Below are 12,238 nucleotides of genomic sequence, written 5' to 3'. Positions count from 1 at the left end.
GCTGATTAGTAGTTGCCTGGAGCTGGAGGGCGCCGGGATTAAGGAGGAACTGCGTAACGGGTAGATCTTTTCAAGGTTTGGAGGCATGGTGGTTGCACAGCTTTATGTAAGTGCTAAAAGCCTCTGAATTGTACAATAAAATACTTAAACGATGGGATTATATGTTAAGTGAATTTCATCTCAATTTTTTCAAAAAGTTAGGAAGATGTCACTGGATATAGTCATTCTCTCACGTACCTGAGCCACCAAAAAAAAAAAGGGGAACCCCCCCACAAAATGGCGGCGATCTCATGGATCACATGACTCCCGATTCTTCCCACACTCGGCGAAGCCTCTTTCTTTGAACTTGCGCAGAGATACAGACAGTTGGCTCATTGTTATACAAGTGGCAAGGTAACCCGTCTTAGGCAAGCTCCGATTCCAGCTGCGTAGGAAAGGGGTGAGCGCATTGACGGCTACCTCGGGAGCGCGCACGTAGAACGTAAGCCCGTATGCGCCGTTCCTCAGAGAGATTGGGGAGCGGGCAGAGGCGCGGAGGAAGAGGGGGAGGTTGACGCATGCGCTTAAGCCTGATGGGTTTGAAATGGCTTCGGTGTTAACTGGGACCGGATTCAGGTGAAGGTTTGGTCCTCGCGGTTGGAGCGGCGGGCGACCGTGCCGGGGTTCCTAGCGTCCTGTCGGATCCGCCGCAGCGCCGGGAGCGGCCGTTTTGGTAGCACGGCGTCCGTACGCCGGCGACGGTGGGGCTCTCGTGGGACTGGGACGGGAGGGACACAGTCCCTTTTGTGCGGGTCGGAGCAGGCCCGGCGCGGCCGGGGCCCCTCCCCCACCGCCTCGGTTTTTTTTTTTCCGGCGGCCCCTCCGGTGCCCCCGGCAACCCTCGGCCTCGGCCTCTGCCTGGCAGGCTCGAAGGGGCTCCGGGCCGCCGTCTCTCGCTCTCCAGCCGGTGACGGTTTAGCCTCCTGGGTTCGGGTCGGGGACGTCGGAGCCTTGCCCGGCGGCACGGGTTTTGGGGGAATGGAGGCTTCTCCGCACCGCTGGGGGCTTATGGGTACCGGAGCTGTCGGTATCCCCTTCTTTGCATTTCGCCTAGTCTCCGGGACGGAGGATTCCCTCTCCCCTGGTCTGCGGCCCGCGAGGAGCTGGGGCTGGAGGAAGATGGATGGCACAGCTCTGGTCCCTCCGAGGTGTGGGGGGAAGGGAGTGCGCAGGCTGAGACCTTCGCTTCTTCTGGCTGGATTTGGGGGGGAGGGGTCTTCACGATGGTTCTCTAAGGGGCATCCGTTGTTTCAACTGTCTTTCTCCTCGAGGAAGGGGAGAGAAAAGGAGCCCCCAGGTTCTTCCCTAGTCTGGAAAGTAAGGAGATGTTCGTTATTTAAATGATGCTCTTGAATACCTTTCTTCGATGTTTCGTCCCAATTTCCGTTATTGGTTTTTACACTTTCAGCCTCCAGCCCATGCCAAAAGAAACAAGCAGGCTATTTTTCTGTTGAATGTAAAGCTGTGTATTTTTTATTGTTAAGAATCGGGTAGAAAACGGTCTTCTGTTTAAATGTGACAGTTTGTAGTCGATGAGGGAAGTGCGTTTCTTGTAAGTCGACCTCTAATGTCATGTATTGAAATTGGCTACTTTCGTGAAGTAATTTGATGTAAATGTTTTTGCTGCATATCGGACATTCACGTGCCCCTTGTTATTTATAGTTGGTCTACAAGATGGCCTTGACAAATTAAACATTTCTTTAAAATCAGACTTTTGTGATGGTTGTAGTTTGGTTGAACTTTAAACTGTGGCTCCTTTCTTGATAGATCGCTGCTGTAGAAGACAAACAAGCGAAGGTCCCCCCTCCCCTTTTGTCATGGCTCAGTTTGGAGGACAGAAGAATCCGCCATGGGCTACTCAGTTTACAGCCACTGCGGTATCTCAGCCAGGTTAGGCTTCCTCTGAACACATGTGCTATAGATGCCGGATTTGGGATATGTTTTAACTGTGTGCATTAATCTCTGCATAATATCGTGAATATAACTTTGCAAATGATGTATCTTTTAAGATAATCTGTGAAGCTTCTTTTAAAAATTCATAGACCAGCTAGCGAAATACCTGCCTTACACAGTAGTTTGGACAGTTATGTTGGTTTAGTTATGTTAGAGGTTAGCAGCCACTCATTCATCCTAGTTTACCTCATTTGGCATGTTAAGGTGTCAGTATTCATAAGTTATATTAAAATTAAGTGTATTCATACTTTATGAAAAATTATAAGACTGGTTTTCAGGTATTTGAATTTTAAGTGAAAAAACCAACTCTAAAGAATTTATGAAGCAAAGGAAAAGAATAAACAGATGTAAAGGAAAAGGGCAAATATTTACGTATTCAAAATAAAGCCTACGAAATGTCATTTTCAAAATAAGGTAACAAAATATGTCATTAAAAGTGTTTATTTCAGCTTTTCTTCCTATTGCTCTTGGGAAGACTTTTACTTTTTTTTTTTTTTTGCCATTTCTTGACTTACGGTTTGAATCTTCAGTTTACAAAATGAAACTTAGAGTTTCTCCGAGTACCCAGAAAAGTTGCAGCTTATTCTGTTAATTTGAATATATTTTATTTATGATATACTTGATACTAGTTTTTGCTGCATTTTACTTAAATTTTTGTTATTTGAGGTCAGTTGCAGAGACACTGTGATCTTCTAACTCTGATGTTCTAAATTGGATTGACATGATTATCTTGCTATGTAGGTGACCTTTGTCTTTAAGGAAATGAATACATTAGGGTTTTTATTTTAGTTACTTTTGGTTTGAAATATTAAAGGAGCAACAGTTGATTTGATTTGAGGGATTAAATGAGCAACTGAATATAATATGAAATAATAGTTATAATTGGTATCCAAGTGTTTCTTCTCTGTGTTAAATAGTGGGGAACCTGATACTGACTTAATTTTGATAAAACAGGAATTATTAGCAAATACTGTGTGTCCAGAAATAAGTGATGTGTACTGGTATTTTGGTAAAGAACATGTTTACCTGATTTTCTATGTGCAATTTGCTTTAATTTCTTATCTGTATTGTTTCTATAGAATAGCTGTTACGGTGAATTTCTATTGTCCATAGTTCTTAACATCTATATTGTAATTACTTAAATAAGCACTGTGCTTTTGTTTTTATTGTGAAACTGAGCAAAGGAGATACTATAAAGGTTTTAAAACTTGTCAAGAGTCAGTAGTAATTATACACCTCCTTTTCCATATCTGACAATAGAGATTCCAAATGTAAATAATGGGATTTGTGTAAACAATTTGTGCTCTAAGAAATTATGGATTATTCTGGAACCTGCCATTAATCATAGATTTTCAAAGTCTGATATTTTATTGATGCATCATGACTTCAGTAACTAGGCAAGTATTTTGTTAGCATCTATGTTTAGTTTTCCTAAAAAATCCTGGAGTAGGTTCTCTAGTGAGTGTTTTTATTGAACTATCGAAAATTTTATGTTCTATACTTGGTAAAGAATCTGTCCGCAATGCAGGAGACCCCAGTTCAATTCCTGGGTCGGGAAGCTCCCCTGGAGAAGGAATAGGCTACCTACTCCAGCTTTCTTGGCCTTCCCTTGTGGCTCAATTGTAAAGAATCCACCTGCAGTGTGGGAGACCTGGGTTTGATCTCTGGTTTGGGAAGATCCTCTGGAGAAGGGAAAAGCTACCCACTCCAGCATTCTGGCCTGGAGAATTCCATGGACAGTCTATGAGGGTCGCAAAGAATCGGACACGGCTGAATGACTTTCATATTTTGAGCTGTTTCCTGAAGGCCTGATATTTTCTAGCCTTCATTTTCAAGCTTTTGTGACTAATGATTATCTTATTAGAATTGATTCTCAGATCCAAGCTAATTTCTGTCAAAGTTGAATATTTTTCAACTCTAAGTCAATTATGATTTGTTTTATTTATACCTCATTTCATGGAGAATTTCAGCCTAGTATATATATAAGGCTTTACATTTTCTCCTGTAAGCTTCAAATGCAATTTGATAAAAAAAATTTCAGCAGAGGGCATCAGAAGAACTTAATCAGGATAGTGGTATAGGTGCCTATTTTATTCTACTGCTAAGTTGCTTCAGTCGTGTCCGACTCTGTGCGACCCCATAGACGGCAGCCCGCCAGGCTCCCCTGTCCCTGGGATTCTCCAGGCAAGAACACTGGAGTGGGTTGCCATTTCCTTCTCCAATGCATGAAAGTGAAAAGTGAAAGTGAAGTCATTGAGTCGTGTCCAACTCTCAGCGACCCCATGGTCTGCAGCCTACCAGGCTCCTCTGTCCATGGGATTTTCCAGGCGAGAGTACTACTGGAGTGGAGTTCCATTGCCGTCTCCATATTTTATTCTAAAGAAAAATGCATGCATTGAAATATGCCAGATATATTAGTATCAGAGGTCAATGTTAATCAAATGGTGGTCATACAACAGAAAAAGGTTAACTGAAAATTCAATTCAAATGAAAATATTTTGATCTTTGTGCCTCTGTATCTGACTCATTTTCTCCTGAAAGCAATATAAAAAATTACTGCTATTTCCTTTTAGTATATGACTTAAGCTTACGTTCAGTTAATGGCTTTGCTATTCTGTTTTCTAGCAACATTGCCTTGCATTTGTACTTAACTCTGGAATCAGCTAACAGTGATTTGAACATTTCAGTGCATTCACACAGATGACATATGTAAGATTAAAAACTTCAAGAAAAGTATGTCCACTAGCACTTAATTGGTGAAATCTGTCATAAAGTTGAAGATCAGTATTTGAATTATTTCTGATTAATTTTAATGCTGTTTTTCAATTGTGTCAGTGCTGTTCGCTCAATCGTGTATGACTGTTTGCAACCCCATGTACTGTAGCCCACTCCTCTGTCCATAAGATTTCCTAGGCAAGAATACTGGTGTGGATTGCCATTTCCTTCTCCCATGGATGTTCCTAACTCTAGGATTGAACCCTGGTCTCCTGCATTGCAGGCAGATTCTTTACTATCTGCGCCACCTGGGAAGCTGTTCAGTTAAGGAGTTAATAATTTCGAGTTTGTCATCTTTAATTTTCTTTTCCTTTACTTCCCATATTCAAACATATATCAAACTTTGACTTTCTTCTCCTTTGAAAATGCCTCAAATGTATTCCTCTCTATTACTTTTAGGGCCTCTGTACTTCACATTGGGATGACTGCATCCATAACAGCTTTCTCTTGCTTATATAAGCTATGCCAGAGTCTCTCACCTAACTTTCAGGCTCTTCCATACCCTTCCCAAAACTTTATACCCTGTAATGTGGGCTTCCCAGGTGGCACTAGTGATAAGGAACCTGCCTGCCAGTATAGCAGACACAAGAGATGCAGGTTCGATCCCTGGGTTGGGAAGATCCCCTGAAGAAGGAAATGGCTATCCACTCCAGTATTCTTGCCTGGAGAATCTTATGGACAGAAGAGTCTGGAGGGCCCCTGTTCATAGGGTCTCAAAGAGTCAGAGACGACTAAGTGACTAAGCACATGATTTACCATAACATTCACTTAAGTCAGGATGCTCTTTTCCCCATCTGTCATTTGGTCATACTCTATGTTTATTATTCTTCATTAAGTTCTAACTGCTTTAATTTGCTTTCCTCTTTTACTAGGTGTGATACTTACTATTTCCCCCCACCTCCAATGTATCTGTCAGATGTGATAATTTTTCCTAAAGCATGATTTCTATTTAAATTACAAAATTTTCCAAAGCTGAATGGACCCTGAACTAGATTCTATCTCAGCATGTTTCTCTACCAGATAAAGAATTTGAGGCCCAGAAAAGTGATGAAGTTTATCAAGAGGAAGTCACAGAAGAGTCTGTTGTTAGGTTCATTGCTTCTTCCATTATTCTGTTCTTTTCAGTTCAGTTCAGTCGTTCAGTTGTGTCCGACTCTTTGTGACCCCATGAACCACAGCATGCCAGGCCTCCCTGTCCATCACCAATTCCTGGAGTCCACCCAGACCATGTCCATTGAGTCGGTGATGACATCCAACCATCTCATCCTGTGTTGTCCCCTTCTCCTCTTGCCCTCAATCTTTCCCAGCATCAGGGTCTTTTCAAGTGAGTCAGCTCTTCGCATCAGGTAGCCAAAGTATTGGAGTTTCAGCTTCAATCTCAGTCCTTCCAATGAACACCCAGGACTGATGTCCTTTAGGATGGACTGGTTGGATCTCCTTGCAGTCCAAGGGACTCTCGAGAGTCTTCTCCAACACCACAGTTCAAAAGCATCAATTCTTCGGTGCTCAGCTTTCTTTATAGTCCAATTCTCACATCCATACATGACCACTGGAAAAACTATAGCGTTGACTAGACAGATTCATCCTCAAAACTGTCTTTAAGAACTTTAGAATACAGCTCAAACTCTTGAGATGGTATTTAGGGTCTGTATTTCCAGCCTTCTTTCTAAATTTCCTATACTGAAATACTTGTTATTTAATATTTACTCTTGTCTTTAAAATTTACCCTATTTTTCCATTTCCTATATATTCAATGACAGTTATAACTGGGACCAGAGCTTTTAGGTTTGAAAGTTAAACAATTTCTGTTGTGTAAAGGGACATTGAGAGGGATAGCTGGTAAGTCACTGATTGAATCTTTAAATATCCGTTAGATAAATTATAGTGATATAGGAGTATCTTGAGCTTCCCTGGTGGCTCATACGGTAAAGCGTCTGCCTGCAGTGCAGGAGACCTGGGTTCAATCCCTGGATTGGGAAGATCCCCTGGAGAAGGAAATGGCAACCCACTCCAGTACTCTTGCCTGGAAAATTCCATGGATTGAGGAGCCTGGTAGGCTACAGTCCATGGGGTCGCAAAGAGTCGGACACGACTGAGCAACTTCACTTCACTTCAGGAGTATCTTCAGTATATTTGACTCAAAGTATTTGCATGGTATATGTATATAATTGCAACAGTATTAAGATGTTTGGGTGGATTTAGCCAATTCCAGGACATATTTTCTCACCTATTTCTTTGACCATTTGTAGGGTGATGACATTCTGGCTATAGACAAAGAAATGAACTAGTTCAGGAGTTAAAGTCATGGTGATTATGTGATGCTCTAACAAGTGAAGCTAATACAGTTGTTTTAAATGTGACTGTATTTAAACACATTTTTTTATACAAACTATTTATGCTGTGCCACATAGCTTGTGGGATGTTTGTTCCCCAACCTGGAATTGAACCCATGCACTGGAATCATGAGTCTTGACCACTGGACTCCCAGGAAGTCCCCCCATACAAATTTTATTAAGATCACATTCCATTTGAAGTTACTTCAAAATACTGACTTTATTTCTTGTGCTGTAGTGTGTTATCTTAGACCCAGTAGTTGCATCTCCCACTCCCCGACCCTGTCTTGCCCCTCCCTCCCTCTCCTCAGAACTAGATACTAGTCTCTGTATCTGTGACTCTGCCTTTTTGTTACATTCACTAGTTTGTTTTAGTTTTTAGATTCCACATATATGTGATATACAGCATTTTTTCTTCTGCCTGTTTTTCACTTGGCATAATACCTTTCCAGTCCATCCATATTGCTGAAGTGGCAAGGTTTTGTTTTTGTTTTTTTTTATGGCTAAGTAATATTCTGTCATGTATATATATGTACCACACATCTTTATCCATTCATCTGTTAATAAACACTTAGGATGTTGTCATAAATATGACCTCATTTTTTCTTCCTTTTAATCTGGCCCATTGGTTGTCTTAAAATCCCCACCTCTTGAGTCAGGAGCTCACATTGTTCAATTGCAAGATTAATGGTCTTTTTCAAACAAATAATGGCTGATGTGCTATGTATACTTAAATTAGTTATCTCTTGATAGAGTTGGATATATCCAACTCATTTGGTAGAAATCGAAGATTGCAGGAATTCCCTGGCTGTCCAGTGGTTAGAACTCAGTGATTTCACTCCCCGGTTTGATCCCTGGCTGGGGACCTAAGATTCTACAAGCCAGCATGCCTTTTTGGAGCTCCAAAATCACTGCAGATGGTGACTGCAGCCATGAAATTCAAAGACGCTTACTCCTTGGAAGAAAAGTTATGACCAACCTAGATAGCATGTTCAAAAGCAGACATTACTTTGCCGACTAAGGTCTGTCTAGTCAAGGCTGTGGGTTTTCCTGGGTCATGTATGGATGTGAGAATTGGACTGTGAAGAAGGCTGAGCACCAAAGAATGGATGCTTTTGAACTGTGGTGTTGGAGAAGACTCTTGAGAGTCCCTTGGACTGCAAGGAGATCCAACCAGTCCATTCTGAAGGAAATCAGCCTTGGGATTTCTTTGGAAGGAATGATGTTAAAGCTGAAACTCCAGTACTTTGGCCACTTCATGCGAAGAGTTGACTCATTGGAAAAGACTCTGATGCTGGGAGGGATTGGGGGCAGGAGGAGAAGGGGACGACGGAGGTTGAGATGGCTGGATGGCATCACTGACACAATGGACGTAAGTCTGAGTGAACTCTGGGAGTTGGTGATGGACAGGGAGGCGTGGCGTGCTGCGATTCATGGGGTCGTAAAGAGTCGGACACGACTGAACGACTGAACTGAACCTTTGGTCATTTAGGGCTTATTTCATAGGTCTGTGCAAGTATTGATACATGGTTATAAGTGTGTCTGTTTCAGATGTGTCACAGACACAGACCTTCAACCGTCATATTGAATCAGGCACAGATAAATGAACAGAGTGTTCCAATGTGGATAATTGGAAAAAAAATCTCCAACTGATAAGTGTTAGGCCACTTATGGAGAGAGAAAGATTAACTCAGAGATTCATGCCTTTGCAAGCTATAGAATTACTGTGCAGAATATTGATTTTATTCAGTTCAGAAGAGTAGAGAATGCTGTATACAAATATTCAAGGATAGCTTCTTAGATCTAGCTACAGAAAAGAGGAGCATTAATAAATTTTAATGAAATGTACTTTATTGAGCTTAAAATCTCAAACGATTTTTAAAAGAGCTATATTATATAGACATAAAAGCCACAACCTACGCACAATGATTTCACAAAGTTTGAATTAACTAGCTAGTAGTGTGCAGCAACTACTGGTATGTAAATCTCCTTCCCATAAGTTTCTCCTCGCGTTTGAGCCTTGGTACCTGTCAGTCTGCACTGTAGTTTCTAATTCCTCACATTGTCTGTCAACAGTGGAAAAGAGATGCCGGATATCAGCTGTCATCCCACCTACTTAATGCTGGGCTACTTAATATGTTGTCAGAGTCTAGAACACCTAGAAAAGCTGTAGGAAAAAGAGCTGTTTGTGAGATACTGGCTGTAAGCCCTTTTACTGTGACAGCTATTGATACTTTCCAGTGTTCTGGAAATTGGTGCTAGCAGAGTGAAACAGCAGATCAGAGGTCAGAGCTCACGTAGGGGAAGGAGATGCAGGCATGATTGGAATCACAAGAGGTTACTTTTGTCAAATGCAGAACATTGAATTTAATTTTTAATTTTTCCTATGTTCTTTACCTGTCTTGTGTTTACATGAGAATTTTGCTTTTGTTATCCTAGAGAAGTGGTTCTTAAGCTTGTTGGGGTTTCTTATGCTTTGGAAAAACTGATGAAAACTTTAAACTTTCTTATCTGTAATTTTATGTACAGTTCCAGAAGTTAACAGGATCTACTGGTTAGAACCTGTGCTGTAGTTTTGTACTTTTTTTTCCATTCTCAGTGCAGTTAACCTCATTTTGAATTTGCATTGGTGTTAAGACATTCCCCACTTCTCTTTAATTTTGTTAGTCTTGGTTTATCCTTTTTACCCATCTATGGCATCTGACTTATCTTAAAAACAAAGAGAATAAAACATTAATGTTGTAAGGGTTTAGGATTATGTATTCAGGACATCCAGTAGGTTTTTTTTCCCCACCTTAGAATCTTTTTTTTCCCCTTCATTCTTTTTTAATTTTTAAAAATCATGTTTTATCATGGAGTAGTATCATGTTTTATTCATGTTTTATATGAATTCCAAACATGATTTCTGGGATTTGCTTGTTTTTGCCTCACTTTGTTGTTGGTTTGCTTTATTTTTAAGTAGAATTAATCTGGACTCTTAAACAAGATTGATGATGAACTTCACACTTCAAAAGATTCTCTGGTAGATTCTAGACTAGGTGCTTTGGTTAATTCATAAATGGTCTCTGTTCTGTTCCTGTTCCTATTGTTCTTTCTGTATGGTTATTAACTAATAGCTGATGAGCAGCATTTTTTTCAGGTTACTCTAAGATGCAAGCAAGATGCTTTGGAAAAGGGAGTGTTACATGAGCAAATACTGTTTTATGGTGACCTCTTTTGATATTCACAGTGCTTAGTGGCATATTAAATGTTCTGAGGATTCTTGCAGTAAAAATACATACTTAATTTGCTGTTGCGTCAACTTTTAAAACCTTGGACCGCTTTTTTACAAACTTAATGTCCTGGGGAGCTAGTCATCATTCTAGGAGATACAGTTTTGGGAAGGGCAGTGCCAGACTGCAGTTTAGCTTTGTATTTAAACTGTTCCTATCATCTGTTTGCTAGTTTTATAGTTTTTTAATACAGAGTTGAAGTACAAGAAATACATCCTTGATGGTAGGATGTTTTAATGGTGGATCACTTCCAGCAATACTGTCGTTAATGTTTGATTCTAATCTGCTTGAGGGTAAAACAATACATTCTAGATGAGTAAAATAAGATAATATATTTTTTGTTCTTTCTGAAAATATTTCTTGAGGGTACTTTAGCCTCTTGGTCTAGCTGAGGTTTGTTGGGTTCATTCTGTAGTTTAATTTTATAGATTAAGGTTTTCTTGTATTTATCATGACTTGAACAAATATTTAAAGCCATTGGAATCTGAGGTGAGGCATTACTGAAATTTTTCTTTAGTTTTTTTTTTTCCTTCACTAAGTAGTGGCAGACTATAATGCATAACTAAGCACTCATTGAAAATTCCTGGAAAGGATTCAAATAATCTTGATTTTTTTTTTCCTCCTCCCCCCCCCTTTTTAATCTCATTTTAGCTGCATTGGGTGTTCAGCAGCCATCTCTCCTTGGAGCATCTCCTACCATTTATACACAGCAAACTGCCTTGGCAGCAGCAGGCCTTACTACACAAACCCCAGCAAACTATCAGTTAACTCAAACTGCAGCATTGCAGCAACAAGCTGCAGCTGCAGCAGCTGCGTTGCAACAGGTGAATGTTATAGGTTTTAAAATGTGACATAGAAAACTTTCAAATCTGGGTAGCCAAGGGTAGGTACATTTTAAGGGATGAGTAATTGTGGAGTTGCATTATGCTTATTTTTTTCTGATGATAAGAATTATTTATGCCTAGTACATAACAGAAGTGTAGCTGCAGAGTCAAAATTCTAAAGTCCTTATATCTTAGTTACTTGAATAAAATTTCATTCTTGACGAATCTGAAATTATAAATAATCACTATTTTATTTTAGATAAAGCGTAGCTGTTTAGAAAATTCCTTTTTAGTGTAATGCTTATTATGTATTTGAATGTATGTGTGTATATTGCTTTTTGAGAATGACTAAAACTAATATCTATTTTTTTTCTTTAAAAAATTTTTTTTCCAGCAATATTCACAACCTCAGCAGGCCTTGTATAGTGTGCAGCAACAGGTTAGTTTATATTTTCCATGTTAAAAACTGATTTTTAAAAAGTCATTTTTCCAACTAAACTTATATAGATTTTGGTTCCCCTCAGTAACCTTAACGTGTGATTTGAATTCTTCTGGAGTGGAAGAAATGTGGTAGGTATAAAGAAATGTCTCCAAGGGAGAGGAAGATAGGAGAGAGGTCCTGAAAACTCAAATCCTAAACCAGCAGCCAGTCTTTGTCACATGTTTTTATGAAAACATGTAGAAGATAATCTGGAAAGGATAACTCTAAATGAATCTTTGGCCCAATACTCTTGTTTGAAACCTTCAGGCCTTTTGTCCCGTACTAGACTACATGTCAAAATGAAAAGCACCTTTTTCCCTTTGAAGCCTAAACCCTAGACCATTGACTTTCAGCCTGTATTTATTTAAAGCAACGGAGCCTTACTTTTTTCCCCCCTAATCAAATTGTATATTGAAATCCAGTATGTAAAATATAAAAATAGTGTTGAAAATGGGAGGAAGCCTCCCTTTGTAGTTCCCCTATTCCCAGGGCACAGTTGAACAGTTTGAAAGCTCCTTACTTGGACTAAAATAAGTTTCTTTGGCTCCTTTTCCCCAAGCT

General features: G+C 39.9%; 1 protein-coding gene across 1 annotated transcript in view; it reads left to right on the top strand.

Moving 5' to 3' along the window:
* The first annotated feature begins 595 nt into the window (after window positions 1-595).
* The window catches only part of CCAR1 (cell division cycle and apoptosis regulator 1), a 45,790-nt gene continuing 34,147 nt past the window's right edge, over window positions 596-12,238 (top strand). Inside the window, exons 1-4 of the mRNA XM_068982737.1 lie at window positions 596-740; window positions 1,807-1,929; window positions 11,024-11,196; window positions 11,591-11,635. Of these exons, the coding sequence (XP_068838838.1) occupies window positions 1,857-1,929; window positions 11,024-11,196; window positions 11,591-11,635 (291 nt within the window). The 5' untranslated portion in view covers window positions 596-740; window positions 1,807-1,856. The remainder of the gene's footprint in view (window positions 741-1,806; window positions 1,930-11,023; window positions 11,197-11,590; window positions 11,636-12,238) is intronic.

Source organism: Capricornis sumatraensis, chromosome 10 (genome assembly GCF_032405125.1).
Source record: "Capricornis sumatraensis isolate serow.1 chromosome 10, serow.2, whole genome shotgun sequence".
Taxonomy (NCBI): domain Eukaryota; kingdom Metazoa; phylum Chordata; class Mammalia; order Artiodactyla; family Bovidae; genus Capricornis; species Capricornis sumatraensis.
The sequence above is the reverse complement of the archived record's forward strand: the minus strand, read 5'-3'. Positions and strand labels throughout refer to the sequence as shown.